Below are 14,907 nucleotides of genomic sequence, written 5' to 3'. Positions count from 1 at the left end.
CTGCTGTTTGTTCTACTCTACATTAAGCGTGATCACATTAATGGATGCACTTCTGCTTTACTGTCGCGGCATTCCGTGTATTCAAAGCGAGAGATAACAGCACACAAAGCAGTGACCACAGGAACTGGCCCCAAACAAATAGAGGAAGAAAGCGGAGCTCGGAGACTCTTACCTTGTTATCTAAGTGTGTCCATGTTGTTGCAACGGCTGCAGGATTTATGGAGATGAATCGCTGGATTATGAGAAATCACCGATAATCGACATAAAGAGTAGGGGGGAAAAAATACCAACAGATGCAGGTGGAAATCTCCCCCAAAAACAGTGGGCTGCTGATCCGGAAACTGCGCTCTGTGCTGAAATCACATGTACGAGGCGCACTGTGGCAGAAAGCTGCTCTCCTCTCTGAGGCGCATAAATCCAGAGCTGCGGGGGAGAAGCGCAAACTGCCGCAGCCGCAGTGGTTCCCGGGAAAGTTCTCTTCTGCTTCGTCCTGCGCTCCGCTTGTCTCAACACACACACTCACACTCACACACACACACACGGAGCTGAGTTGTTCCCCGGAGCTGCGCCTCAGATGTCTGCAAGTAAAACAACGTGAGCTCCAGGAAGTGGTGACGCTCTCCTCTCCGGTGGCGCGAGCGTCCAATTCAGGCCGCGTGCTGTGCCGCCCCCGTGTGGACATCTGGGGGAAGTGCATGTGTCCCACACACTGCTTCAAAAACATGACAGCTGCAACTGCAATTTTGACATTTTTGTTCACTTTTTCAGTTTTTTTAATTCATTTTCTCACCATTTTTTCAAGCATTTTTTCTTAAAGAATGCTATTTTTTTTTTTCAAACATTTAAACATTTAAAACATTTTTCTCCCAATTTCTTGCGGTTTATGCTTTTTTTGAAGCCCCGCCATTTTTGGAAACTTTGAAAGACCACTTGAAGGTTTGCTTTACTCTCTGAAATTGATAGTGGTACAAATGAAATTCCGACAACAGTCCCTTTCAGCCAAGAAATAAGAGTCCTTTTGAAAATGACTAATGTGTAAATAAAATTAAAATATCAAGCAAAACTTGATGGTGTTAAGTAGTTTGAGCTCAGACACAATTAATATATTATTGATTTGACTTAACAAAAACGTAAGTATAATCCGAAAGGGCACAAAAAAAGTTCATCTGAACCAGAAATAAGAAGTAATTTCATAGTTTAGACACATTCAAGTAGTATGACGTCAATCTCTTTGAGTTGAATCAAAATCAGGGTTTACACTGCATTGTAGATCATGTAAATTCCACACAGGAAGGCCCAATCAGTATTTTAACCCACAACTTTCTGACAGAACAGGAACTCACACTATGAACATTACTTTTCTAGAAGCTAGTATTAGTATTAGTATTAGTATTAGTATTAGTATTAGTATTAGTATTAGTATTAGTATTAGTATTATTGGTGTTGTTGAATGGTGTATGGCACTAACATATTTCATGCAAAATGCACAGTGAAAAACAAACAGCATGATATAAATATGACCGCAGACATGTCTCAGTAAATGTTGACCGACAGCTTTGATTTGTCTGTAAATTATTTAAGGGTCTTTCCATCCAAGATACTGTTGTTTTAAGCCAAATTCACCAATTTTCTCCCTGCTCACATAGTTAGGAAACTTCCTTTCTGTTAATCCCACTCATAGCTTTTGTTGACATGACGCTGTTTTTGTGGTGTAAATAATTAATTTTTGTGGGGGAATAAGTTAGAGCAGTCAGACGGTGAGAGGAGCAGCATTGTCTCCGGTGGTGAACGATGATGTTCACTCCTCATTAGTGCAGCCACAGTTTTCCTAACTGCTCCCTCTTGATCCCAGTGGGCTTGTGGTTCCAGCCTCCAGTCGACAGACCTCCTCTTAGTTACAGGAGCTGCTGAAAATAGCCGTTTAAAAACCCGAGCTCAGTAATTACCCCGTTTCTTCAAAAAAAAAGTACTATTTTATGAGAAATGCCTTCCCTTGTCGTCTCTGCAGGATTCATTACTGGCAGCAGGTGCTCCAGCTCATCCCAGTCCTTCATATGGACTTGTGGAGACTCTGCTCATCATTTCTCTGGTTTAGCATGACAAGCATGTTGTCTTCACTCAACAAGTGGGCTGACGGGCGCCACGCCAACAGATAGTGACAGTTATCATTATTCATATTTGTCACAGACGGGCGGTGAGCATGTGACAGCGCGTCCGTCGTCCGTGCCACTGTAATTTGATTCATTCAAATTCTGAGCACTTGTAGGAAAGACGCTACATGTGTATTCAAATTGTTTATTATGGAGAGAAAAGCAAAGGCCTGGGTAGTCGGTCCTCGTCTTCACAGCGCATTAGCTGTGACGACTGGAATAAGGGTGCTGTGCTGACCTTGGCCTCAGCATCAGTCTTTGAATTAGTTCTGCACAGCACTGTTTTATTGTGATCAGACATGCCCTTGCTCTCTGTAAGGCTGCTTGAGTGCAATGAATATCAATTGGACATTTGCATCCCTCTGTGGGATTGCAGGGCTTGTAGTTGTCTGTACGGTTAAACTCTGCTGTAGATGAACGCTGCATGCAGCTGTTACCGACACACTGAACAGGCTGCGAGAACATGTTTCTCTTTTGCACATGCATGACTCGTCAGTGCTCTTTATAGCATCACCTCAGAGAATTTGAGGGTTACTGAGAGACTTGGGGTCTCTCCAGACAAGTAAATTGTGACACTATCACTTTGTAGCTGCAGATATACAAAGCTCACAACATTAATGCATCCAGGAGCATATTTAGAAGAAGTATAATTCTTACGTGCACCATGACACACAGCTAAATTCCCTTCAGTTACAGGTGTGTCGTTGAGCCCGTTGTTTTCCTGACTCGCTCCTGCCCTGAGGGGCCAGTGTGCCGTCCCGGGAGCTCTCCTCATGTTGTGAGTATTGAACGAGCCTTCCTTGTTCCCAGAAGCACTTGTACAAGCCAGTAGTCAGATGATGTGTAGAGGAGCATGTTTGAATGAATGGACCTATTCCTCTGGCTGCTGTTTTTAGCCTCACACTTTGCTAAAAGGGCCTTCAAGGAAAAATCCATGCGTCACTCAGCGGTAACCTGTAGCTGGTATTGACCTGTTGGAAATCAATGAGGCCTCCGACAGCCAGGAGAGCAACACAGAACCAGCTAAAAATACCACAAATGGGGTGTTTTTGTTTATCAGATCTGAATTTACAGTGAATTATGGATTTTTTTTTTCCTCCATGCACAATGAGCAAACGTCTGATTCTCAGTGGACGAGTCCATCAGAGGATTCATTTCTGTGAGACTTCCTCTCCACCGCCTGTCAGGGGACGACTCTGTCCAGTGAAAACAAACACAAAGGCTAAAGGTTCTTTTTTTTATTACTGCAGACACACCGTTTGGTTTGATTTTCCTCAGCGTATTGTGTGATATGCAGGTACCCTGAGAGTGAAAAGGGGAGTCTCTGCAGACTGTGCAGTAGAAATTATGACTTTCGCCAGTGCGATTACAAAAGCTTGATCAAAAACAAACATAAGTTGTTAATTCACAGATCGTCAAAGTACAGCATTATTGGCATCTGAAATTAAAATAAAAGACTTGACAAGTTCTTCTTTGCATTTATTGCAATAAAAAAAAAAACAAATGTGATTGCTTTCGTGATGTTATGAAGGCATAAATTCAGTCCTGTACACTTGATCAAACGATCCTGTTCCTGTGAGCTGCAGCGTCAGGGGGGTCTTCACCAGAGGAGACTGGATAACAACCGAGGCCCTGAACTCTCTGTCCTCACTGAAACACAGATCGCAGTTAATTTAACAACAACAATAATAATAATAAAAATAAATAAATTACTGGTGTTGTACCTGGGAGTGAAGCTGATCTGAAGATTTTGGCTGACATGAAGCTCTTTGGACCTGAGCAGCCCGAAGTCTGGACTCATTCTGAACGCAGTGGAATCCTCTCCACGAAACTCTACAAATGGTTAAACACACAGCTCTTGTGAATAGAAATACACCTCATACTTCACAGAGTAGATGTTGCTCTTCATGAGTTGTGGAAATGAAGAGTGCTCACCTGACGTCCAGTAGGTGTGAGCCCCAGAGCAGCAGAGATTCACTTGTCTGGTTCGGGTCTGTCCCACACAGCAGACCTCAAAGTTGATTTTTTCACAGGACAAATGCAGCGTCGATAGATCCAGCAAGGCACAGAGAGGCACTGACTGCACAGAGGGAAAAGGATTTTGTGAGACTGTGCATGTTGCCATAATTATACGCTGATTTCTGCATTCGACTCGGACCTGAATGGTGTTGTTGCTGTAGTGGATCAGGAGGTTTTGTTGAAACTTCAGCCTCTTGTGCCCACTGGCACTGTGGGTAAGCGTGACACCAGGAGGCATTTGCTCATCTGTCTGGTCCCCGTGGTCCAGGAGAGGCAGGGAACAGTGGAAGGCCACTCTCACCTGGCAGGAAAGAGCAACGCTTGGCTTCATATCAAAACTGAATGTGCTGAAAAGACAACTTCCCCTCGTCTTACCCGCATGCTGTGTTGAGGCTGGAGCACCAGGGACTGCTTATCGCCAGTCGGAGGGTTGCTAGAGGTGCTGGTCCTGGCTCGTGGCTGCAGCTTGAGCACTGAAAACGGAGACTGAGTCCCCAGTCGGAAGTGAAGAGGCATCTCTGAGGAGTTCTGGAGCCGAAAGCTCCGCACGGTGTCAAATTCCTGCACTAAGAGCTGCAGGAAAAGCCAGAGACAGAAAATTACTGACTGCTCAGAAATACTGCACACCCCTGGGATTAATACCTCCGGCGTGCACTTCAGTGCGTCAGAGCTCCGTTGATTAGTGCTGTTGATTTGTCGGACCAACCTCCTTGTCTGCTCCTGCCCTCAGTAAATCACCGGCCGTGGCGTGAAACTCCAGCGCCCCGTCGTCCTCCTCCATCTGCACCAGCAGCCTGCAGCGGCGCCGTATCAAGACGGAGATACGCAACTTAATCAGACCACCTCTGAGCTCCTTTTTGCCTAACCTCAGCTTATTTCAATTTGGGGAGCATAAATTGGGTTGGATGCATGAGGGGTGAGGGAGACATAAATAGCGTGGATGTAATTGCTTACGCTGCAGGTTTAACGGCTGCTAGTAGATCCATCTTGACAGGCTCTAAATCTAAACCCTGAGACCTTTTAACTTTGCCTGGGATGCAAGCAGCCATCTTTCACACACATAAAAATCCCCCCCACCCCCAAAAGAAAGAAGGAAATTAGATATCATTGCAGTTATCGCCACACCGGGCATTCATAATTGAAACATACTGTTATATGTTCTAAGCGTGCTACCTCATGGTCGAGGCTCATAAAACCAACAGCAAGGCCTGCGCATCTGGTCTCACAAGCAGAGCCAGAAAGAGTCAGAGGGGTGAAAGATACATGGATGACGCCACTGCTCTTTGATGGAATCACCTTGAGAGGAACACACAAAGACAGACATTGTTATTTAGAGAAACAGCTGTCAAAGCGAGTAAATATAATCATCATACTATTTGTTGTGGTGTGATGCAGTATGGGTAATCTGAGAGGGTGCCCATGTGAGGCCTGATGTGGACAGATATGAGTTTTTTCTCAGCAGAAGAAGGATAAAGATAAGCTTCCTCTTCCTCCTCAGAAATAAATTCCTCCTCCTCCTCCAGATCCTGAAATCAGTAGGGGTAATGTGTTAGCATTCATCTGCACTCACTCTACTTGTGTCTGTAATGTGGCATTCAGGATACTGACTGTTGTGCTCTGGAGAGGAGAACTTGTTTCCTCACAACCTGAGTTATGAGTCTTTTTCCATCCAGACTGAACGTTTTCACCGGAGAGCCCCAAAGCGCCGCTCAGCGTTTCATTGCCATCGGCATCCTTGAGTGGGAAAGCGTCTCCGTACGACACCACGACATCCAGCAGTTTACAGTCGTTCGGCTCGATGTTGTACGTCTCCCAGTCCACACGAACATCTGCAGCAACGCGCAGGTTTGGAACACATTACTGAAAGCTTATCGTTTCATGTCAAGTTAGTGTCTTTCATGAATTTTGCACTTGATCACGGAATCAATAATAAATGCAAGGGTCAACCTATTTCCCTCTGTTCCAGAACATCTTTAATGACTCTGCTCACCAAACATGGTCGGATTGTTGATTCGCAGAGACCGAGACACGGTGTCACCTCCAGACGTGTGAGTGCCGAAGCTAACGACGCAGAGAGAAATGTCAAGTCCGTGTGCGTAATGAAAAGTTAAAGAGTGGAAGATTAAACGGGAGAAATGGACCGTGACACGGACTGTATGATTGGTCCCTGGCGCTGGTCATCTGTTTGACGGCCTGTCATCTGGAAATAGAGCGGACAGCCTGTGACTGTCATCTGCATTGGAATGAGCACAGCGTCGAGTTCCCCCACCTGCAGCACAAAAAGGAGAAACTATCTCAATTAAAGCAATGTCTGATCTAAAAGGAGCTGTTGCCATGCATTAACTGGGATGTATATATATTTCATGTACTTTGCAGATGAGCTGATCTCTGTATTCCCCCCACATGTCAGTGTGGGCCGTCACGTCCACAGTCTGGGTTTCAAAGGGTTTGAGCGTTCCCGTGTCCGGCTGTACGAAGAAAACGGCACCTTTTCCATGAGCCAGCAGGCTGCTCACAAACTCTGAGAACAGTCGCGAAACACAGAATTCAACAAATTAGAACTTTTTACTTAAGTCTGCACATTAAGGAAAAAAAAAATCTAAGAAGTTAAATCACACCTTCATAAGCTTTTTCTTCTACTTTTTTGGCTTGAACAGCGTGAATTGGATTCTTGACATAGTTGAATCTGTAATTAAGAATCAGCCCAGGTTACTTTTCAGTCACAGTGAAGATATTCAGGGTTGTGAGTTCCTCACCTTCCCTCTGACCGGTTGGTTTGTGCTGAGACGCAGCTGGTGAAGTACTCTGCCGATATGGTAAAGGGAGCGGCGATGGCGCTTTGGTTGGTCAACAGTAGCTGTTTGGTGACAGCCTTTTTTAAAATAACATCCCCAAAGTCAAGTACCAGTGGAGAGGGACTCCGATTATCCTGAAGGGATCTGACAGAAGAGCAACGTTTCTTACTCAATAGCTGTGGCATACTGATAAATGAAGTTATTTTTTAACACAAGGTTCCTACCCAGAACTTGGTAAAGAGTATGAAACACTGAGTGTTTTAGGTTTAGGAGCCATAATAGCAACGACAAGAGGAGAGTTGATCCCCTGGACCTCACAGAGTGCAGCCACATCAGTTATTTCCAGCTACAATAGAAAAAAAAGCATGAAATATAACATATAGCAATGAGTGTTAGTAGATCAGATCATTCGCTGAGCTTCGGGTGTGTGAGAAAAGCTTTTTTTAGGCAATAAACTTACGTCTGTTTGAGAAGTGAAGTGAACTGTGACCTCCATGCTGGCATTCGGCCCCAGAGTAGCAGAGCAGGGGTCAAAAGAGGCCGTGCACATCGAGGCTTGTTCGCCCTGCAGCTGGGTCTGAGCGAAAATATGAGCCAAAATTAAGGATAAAAGGAGAAAAAAATATCATTTCCTGCAGATAATATGTACATATGTACATGAAAAGTGAACATGTAGCTTTTAAAATCATTCTTTTGATGGTCGAGCTGAACTGTAATGCAGCATACCCTCCAACTGAAGCGTGACGGCAGCAGGGTCTGGTTGAAGAGCGTCACGGTGCCCTCGGCGGGAACGCCGGCGTAAAGCTCAGAGAAGACCAGCTCGCTGCTGAGCAGACACACCTGTGGAGACTGCACAACCGCTCGCACCGACAGGTGACTGGAAGGAAAACATCAGTGCTACCTGTTACCTGTTATGAATCTATAAAGGAAATAAACTGTTTGACCTCAGTGTGCGTCCGTACCATCCAGTGCCATTCTCCACGTTCAGCTCCAGCTCTGTCTCCAGCTGCAGGCAGTGTCGCGGCTTGAAGACAACATCCACACAGCAAGAGGCGCAGGGGGGCAACACACCTCTACACGGCTCCAGTGAGATCTAAGCATGGAAGCAGTAAATGTGATCCAGCTACAAACAAAAGCTTGCTCCATGTGAGGAAGGTCTTTGTTTACTGTACCTGTGAGTCTGGATGGCTGTCGGGGCTATAAAGCCTCTCCTTCAGCTCCCAGAAGGCCTCCAGCTGTGTCGGGTTGCTGAGAAGAAGAGTCGTCTGAGCCTGTTCTCCAAGCCTCACGAGGCCGAAGTCCACACTGGGGACACTGACTGTCACTGTGGGACCCTGTTCAGAACCAGAGGTGACATTAATATGTAACTGATTTTAAAATGTCCCATTTTAATTGTTAACTTATCTTGCAATACGGTTCAGTCTTACTTTAAAGGAGACTTTGACAGGCAAAGTGACGGGTTCGTGCTGGTGCTCTATGCGGCAAACCAAACTGGTCACAGCGCTCTCTGGTTTCTCTCCAGTCACGATGAGATCAAAATCAAAACACTCGTTCTCCTCTGGACAATCAATCAGCACAATAAATCAAAAGACACAGGCCGAAAAAAGAATAAATCAATATGTTATACCCAGTGGAAATCTCAGTGAAAGCGTCCTTCGTGTAAACATTTAGTATGTGACACACCTATTTTGCCAGTAGATGGCTCTACTTCCATGAAGTGGCTGCTGCTGTTCAGCTTCTCCCACTCAAACATGATGGAGTTTCTGCTGTGGTTCCACATCTGAGGCACAGATGGAAGAAAATACACAGTGTGACACAACCATTTAGCTATCTGATATTTGTCGATAACACGGAGAAAATAATCCACTCGGATAACCTTAAACTTCCTTCGAATGGTCGTACAAATGAAAACCTCTCCGGGAATCACCACAGCGTACGGCTCCAGCAGGATCTGGAACGGCTCTGTTGACCCCTTGACCTCTATCTCCATGACGATGACATTCCTGAGCTTTGAGCCAGTCTGGACGGGCTGAAGGACACTAGAATTCCCCGACACAGACACACAGTTTTGCACTTATTAGTCTACGCTTTGTCTACCACAAGGTCTGTACAGATATTATCGAGTTTTTAATGATTGTGGATATGTTTTGAAAACTGTCCATCTAAAAACTTCACCTGCTCTCACTGGGCTCTGGTGGCAGCTGAGGCACGTCCCTCAGGACTAAATGACACACACTGTGGTATTCCTTCAGCTTAAAAGGCAGAGATACGCCCAATAAAAAAAAGCGAGCTTTTAAACCTTGAGACATTTCTGTCATTTATGAGTCATCTTACGTCTTTAGGACAGAATGTAAAGAGGAACTCTCGGTCCTGACAGGGAGCCAGCGTGCCTGCAGAGGGGCTGACGTGGAAAACGTCGTCCGTGGCCAGGTGGAACTGGATATGGGACAATTCGGGGGATTCCCCTGGAAGCAGAGGGTGCAAATTGGGTTTCATGACCTGCCAGAAGAAAGGCAGCTCCAAGTGGCTTCAACCCAAAGACAGAAGAGAAAGAGGGAGAAAAAAAACAAAACAGATGTAATGTGGTGTTTGATGAAAGAGCTGCACATTATTGTGTGAAATGCATGACTACACCGAGCTGAAAACAAAGACCATCAGTCTTCAATACTGGAGTTAATCAGCACTTCATGTTCTAGGTTACTCAGCTATGCCAGCATACTGCCAAATCTGCAGGCTGAGTGCCACTGCTCCAGTTACACATTCATCTATCAGCACATTCAGTATGCCGTGGCCAAAAGGTCACAACAAAACGAGCTACAAGCTAGTTTTGTGTGGCATAACGCTGATGTACGAGGATGTGAGGCTCACACATTGTTTCTGATAACGATCTTCTTCTGCTGCGCAGAGTGAGGGTTGCTCGGACTAAAACGGACAAAGTGCTCGGCGGTGAGGTCGTGCATCTCTCCCAGTGCAGGTGGCTCCTGCTTCCCAGAGACAGACACCAGCTCAACGGCAACCAGCTGGCCCTCACCTGGAAAATAAGCACATGTAATATCACACTCTTACACTAAATATAGCTTTAAAAAATCTCTCATGAACCAAAGGAGTAATTCACCTTCGATGGAAATGTCTTTCACCTGGCAGTTGTCGCAAACTACAGTGAAAACCTGACAGCTCTTCTCTGCAGTACTGGGAAAGAAAACCACCTGCAAACATAAACACATTTAAAACACAGACATGTAAGGTGGCTGTATCTATATTTGATGATATGAAGCGAAACCTGATGATCAAATCTACGAAGTGTGCTAAAATGACCTGTAATTAAAAACAAAATCCAGAACTGACTCACCTCCACGACAATGGCCTCTCCTGGCTGCAGCTTAAAGATGGAAGGACTGACTGCAAAAGGCGGCTGCTCTGAAAAGTACGATCTGGCCACCGACTGTGACAAGAAACCAAAATGCGACCTGGCAAAAAACTCTTTGCCAAAAAATTACTTTATAAAATTTGAGTTTGTGTAGATTTTACCCTTAGATTTGAAGCTGGCCACTGGCTCTTGGGAATGATGCAAAACATCCCAGTGCTGAGACCAACGTTCTGGCAGAGGAACTCAACAAACTTCACTCCTCCGATCAGGCAGTAACCGCAGTCGAGCACTCTTGGTACTGCGAAACAATTACAGGAAGTCAATGCAGGACCAGAGAACGCGTGGAAGAACATGAAGTCTGGCGCACTGGGATGAGCCTTACGTGTGAGTACGGGGGGAGGCCTCGCTGCCTCGATGGGCACCGCGAACAGGTGCTCCGTCTGCGTCTCCACCACCAAGAAATCTGTGTAGTCTGCCAGGGAATCCGGGGCAAAGCGCAGCGTGTACTTGCAGCTCATTCCTGGAGCCACAATGCCACCCTCACCGGGGAATCTTCCTGCCAAAACAAATCAGAGTGACAACCCCTCCCTCCACCAGGAGGCTTTAACCCCGGCAGATGGTGTTGATAGTTTGCACACGGAATCTGCGCCAAGCGACTGAAGCAACTGCATTCCCGAGATGTCTGACTGCATCAGTGGAAACCGTTCGGCATTCCTGTTTCATACCGAGTGATTTCCTTGCCGCATCTGACACGGCTTGAACTTTAATCAAGTGAGACTTAGAAAGAGCTCACCCAGTCCGATGGAGAAGTAAGGAGTGGTGGGAGGAATGACGTGCACGTGGCGGCTTGACGAAGTCAGGTTCTTCAGTTCCAGCGTAGTCTAACATGAGAAAGAACGCAGCGTGACGTTGTTTTTTCTGATTGAGAAAGGTTCTACTTGTTCTGAATAAGTGAAGCAACATACCTCATAGACATTCCCAACGCTGTAGTCAGTGAAAACCACCACTGGAGGTTGTGCTTGGAAAATGGGTACAGGATCATCAGTCGAGCTTTCAGAGAGGAAGAACACAAACACGACAGCAAATGAGCATGTGTTCACAGTAGAATGGAGCTCAGGGATGTGATGAACTGGGTACTATTAGCTATGGGTAATAGGAAGAATGACAGTCAGTCCGTTTTATTGCACGGCAGAATGTGTGTAGTTTCACTTTGAGTTGGCTTATCTGTGTTTATCTCTCAGGGCTGTGCGGAGGAACGTTTGAGATATCTAACATATCATAGCAGGGACATGTTCAAGCATGTCTTGATGCGGTGAAAGATGCTGATGCAGAGGCAAATGGGACGGACGCTTTCTATTACAGTATTGCTGAAGACAGGCAGACCGACTTCAGCTGATTGTATTTCATCATCTAGAACCCAAACTCAAATTATTCCACTGGTTTTGAAAAGGATAATTTGACTGTCACTGATCAATACTTAGAGTGAGCAGATATTTGTACCTTCTTCCGTTGGCGCCCGTCTTCTCCTGCTCCGGCTTCACTGCGTTTCGCGGCTGGGTGAGGGACGCACCGCCCCGCTGGGCGTTCGGCGGAAGGAAGCGCGGGTTCCGGAGGTAGCTGTGACGATCTCTAAACTTCTGGAGTTTGTATCGGCCCTCTGCTCGATCCTCTGCACTCGGCTCGTCCTTCCACCTCGGTCTGGGTTTGATCTGACCCGTCCCCTAAAAGACACACAGCGTGATGTTCTTTGTTTTTTGCTTCAAAGAGCCATTTGTTCAGGTGTTTTGCAACGTCTTTACTGTTTTGGTGAAACATTGCATTTATATATGGTGAAATAAAACAGATGAGCACTCTTGTTAAACTTCAACAGACGGCCATAAAAAACCTTATGCATCACCTCCTTGGACGTTTTCTTCTCTTTCAGAGTGTCTGAGCTGGATTCAAAAGTCAAGCTGTGGTCGAGGTCTTCCATTTTAAACACAGTCTTTTCAGGTCTAGCAATCACTGTGTACGCGCCATCCTGAGGCTCCCGGGAAATGCGCATGGTGGAGGCAATGGTTGGTCTGGCAGGATTGACTTTTACTGAAAGGAACAAGAGGAGTGAAATATTGAGCCACCGCACAATGGTCATTAATAATTTAATGGCGAGTATCAAAGAAGGTCAGGAACCTGCTGCCGGGGCTCGTTCTTGTGGTTTCTGTGTAGTTAAATAGTCCTGAGGGGCAATCAGGCCGTTCGTTACGAGCAGGTCTTGATCTACACAGCAGGGAAAGGCCGATCTGACTGAAAACAGACACAAGAGATCAGAGCCAAATCAAACATCTGAATCATTTTTGAAGAAAACCCGTCAACTTTCACTGCAGTTTATTTTCTCATTCAAAAGCAGATCTGGTAGTGGCTTTTACTGGCTGACTTATTGGTCAATATTAGTGTTTTTTACATGTTTATCTGCAATCTTTTGACTATCCTCAAAAAAAAAAAAAAAAAAACAGTGGATACAAATGTTTTCTGGTAATTAATTTTTGAATAAATCACAAGACGTGTGAATCCAACAGTGCTAATAACATGAAAGAGGCCAGAGGAGCATGGAGATATTACTGTGTGAAATTGGCTGTCTCATCGATCATACAGATGTGTGTGTGTGTGTAGATGTTATTATTTGTAGAGGACTGTTCTCCATGTCACAAGGAACTTATGCTTTATGCCAGACATTGTTCCTCATGCCATCAGAATCCCGAGCTTCCTCTTGACTGCAGCCTCTCAGTTAGAGTAGCAAACTGAAATATGTTGTTTACTGTCAGTTTTATTTAGAATTTAATTACTTTTTTTAAAAACAGTGTCATGCTTTTTTAAACATCAAACTTGATTGAAGTGATAAGTACATTATTTGGACTATTCTTACTGGTATCAACAGCACTACATACACTTTAAATAGGTAATTTACTGAAATTACACTACTTTAGAGCTGGTCGGTGCACGCTGGATGTTATTTCTCTGTCAGTCTGTGGCTTCAGGACGATGTGATGATTTCCCCCTCACCCGTCAGTAGTCCCTGATCATCACAGACATCCTCCATCTCCTCCCTCATCCTCTCATAGGCCCGGCGTTCTGTGGCTGCTGCTCGAGCTCTGGCCTGGATGATATGGTCCTCCAGCATGTCCGCCTCCCGAACACACCGTTCATACTCAGCATGAGCCTGCCATGCAAGAAAACAACAACCAGTCACACACACACTAGTCCTGTTCTCTTCCTGTGGATTGTGCTGTTGTTTTGCCGCGGACCTGCTGAAGCTCATCGACATATTTCTCATGATGGCTGTCCCGTCCTGCCTTTGTCTTCACCAGGTTGGACAAAGTATCTTTTCCGATTATGTCATTTGAGTAAATCCCTTTGAAAACGTCCGCTAGCACGTGAGAAATATCCTGCGAGTCAAACAAGAATCGGGACATTACTTGGAAGTTTTCCGAGATCGATAAGAGAGCAGATTGTGTATTTTTACCTGGGACGTTTGGGACAGCGGCGCGTGGCTGTTGACAGGCGGCTCCTGTCGCCTCTGGCTCGGCTCCGCTTCCTCCAACATCGTCGATGCAGCCGCGAGAAAGAAAACCTCCTCTGATCAGGTCAAAGTTCAGAGAGCATCAAAAGAAGCAAAAAGTGAAGTTCACAACTCAAACCGCACTAGAGAGAGAAGTAGCTGGAGCTCCTGCGTCCATGTTTATTTACAGCTGGTAACTAAGCAACGGGCAAGGCCCCCCTTCCACCAATAGAAAGGCTTAGAAATGCCGGATGCAGAAAATTAAATGAAATTAAATGAAATTAAAATTTCCTTTATTTAATCATTTAAATGTTCCTTATGAAATTCAGATTTATGTATTATTTAGGTGATTTTTTTTAATCCAAACAAGAACTCCCCTCCTATCCGTCGACTGAGAAACTGTTATGAAAAATTAATGAAAATTTGATAGCAAGAAAAATCTCCATTTATATATGTGTCATTGATAAATTATTACAGTGATTCTCAAATAATAAAAGATAATTTAAAAAATTAAGAGGTAAAAACAGATGTTGAAGCTGTAGAGGTATGTTTGCAATGCGTTTGTCTAGTAGTCAATGCAATCCAAACACTCTGCTACATTTGAGCAAATATATATATAAAAAAAACTGGAATAATGCCAATCTATAAAAGAGAGTTTGTTTGCAATGTGATTAATTTGGTAACAATTGAGGACACTGTTTTTAATTCAGGCCAGATGAGCCTGATCTCATGTTTTCCAGACAGCCTCCCCTCCTGCATACCCACCTGTCACATGAGGTGTGGCACTGTTGTGGTTTCACTCAAAAGACAGCTGGTTGTTCTTGCACAAACACAAAACAGGTGGAGACAGGTAAATTCGGCAGATCGTGTCACGCAAAACTTGCAGATGCATGACCACAGTATTTGTTTGTGTCATTTTTCATAAACAGTAGTTTATTTGAATCAGTTCGTGTGGATGTGAGTGGGATTCTCAGACAGGGAATTGTTGAGCATGCTTCGTACTTCCTGGTATTTCGCTAGACTAAGCATTTTGCTCAAAAG

At 45.0% G+C, this 14,907-nt stretch overlaps 2 protein-coding genes across 3 annotated transcripts in view; both read right to left on the bottom strand.

The window, feature by feature from the left end:
- The window catches only part of map3k22 (mitogen-activated protein kinase kinase kinase 22), a 32,271-nt gene extending 31,701 nt beyond the window's left edge, over positions 1-570 (bottom strand). The window contains exon 1 of the mRNA XM_030099805.1: positions 173-570. The gene's annotated coding sequence lies outside the window, so the exon portion shown is untranslated. The remainder of the gene's footprint in view (positions 1-172) is intronic.
- A 3,042-nt stretch (positions 571-3,612) lies between these two features.
- Positions 3,613-11,430, bottom strand: dlec1 (DLEC1 cilia and flagella associated protein). 2 transcript variants are annotated; one of them, XM_030099681.1, is made up of 32 exons: positions 11,297-11,430; positions 11,125-11,212; positions 10,714-10,887; positions 10,493-10,629; positions 10,314-10,406; positions 10,080-10,170; positions 9,833-9,995; positions 9,299-9,491; positions 9,140-9,216; positions 8,841-9,003; positions 8,648-8,744; positions 8,392-8,522; positions 8,137-8,298; positions 7,927-8,057; positions 7,691-7,841; positions 7,425-7,541; positions 7,189-7,310; positions 6,926-7,108; positions 6,788-6,855; positions 6,539-6,690; positions 6,323-6,438; positions 6,160-6,230; positions 5,778-5,998; positions 5,543-5,695; positions 5,343-5,465; positions 5,124-5,218; positions 4,876-4,963; positions 4,545-4,742; positions 4,309-4,470; positions 4,086-4,230; positions 3,875-3,983; positions 3,613-3,800 (listed from the first exon to the last, which is right to left on the bottom strand). In XM_030099681.1, the coding sequence occupies exons 3-32, from the start codon at positions 10,847-10,849 to the stop codon at positions 3,674-3,676; spliced, it is 3,975 nt and encodes a 1,324-aa protein (XP_029955541.1). In that variant the 5' UTR covers positions 10,850-10,887; positions 11,125-11,212; positions 11,297-11,430; the 3' UTR covers positions 3,613-3,673. The 2 variants fall into 2 exon arrangements, with proteins under 2 accessions (XP_029955541.1, XP_029955542.1); XM_030099682.1 differs by lacking the exons at positions 10,080-10,170; positions 10,314-10,406; positions 10,493-10,629; ... (1 more) ...; positions 11,125-11,212; positions 11,297-11,430 and having other exon boundaries at positions 9,299-9,429; positions 9,833-9,951.
- Positions 11,431-14,907: the final 3,477 nt, after the last annotated feature.

Source organism: Salarias fasciatus, chromosome 9 (genome assembly GCF_902148845.1).
Source record: "Salarias fasciatus chromosome 9, fSalaFa1.1, whole genome shotgun sequence".
In the NCBI taxonomy this organism is placed as follows: domain Eukaryota; kingdom Metazoa; phylum Chordata; class Actinopteri; order Blenniiformes; family Blenniidae; genus Salarias; species Salarias fasciatus.
This window is presented reverse-complemented; position numbering and strand designations above follow the sequence as displayed.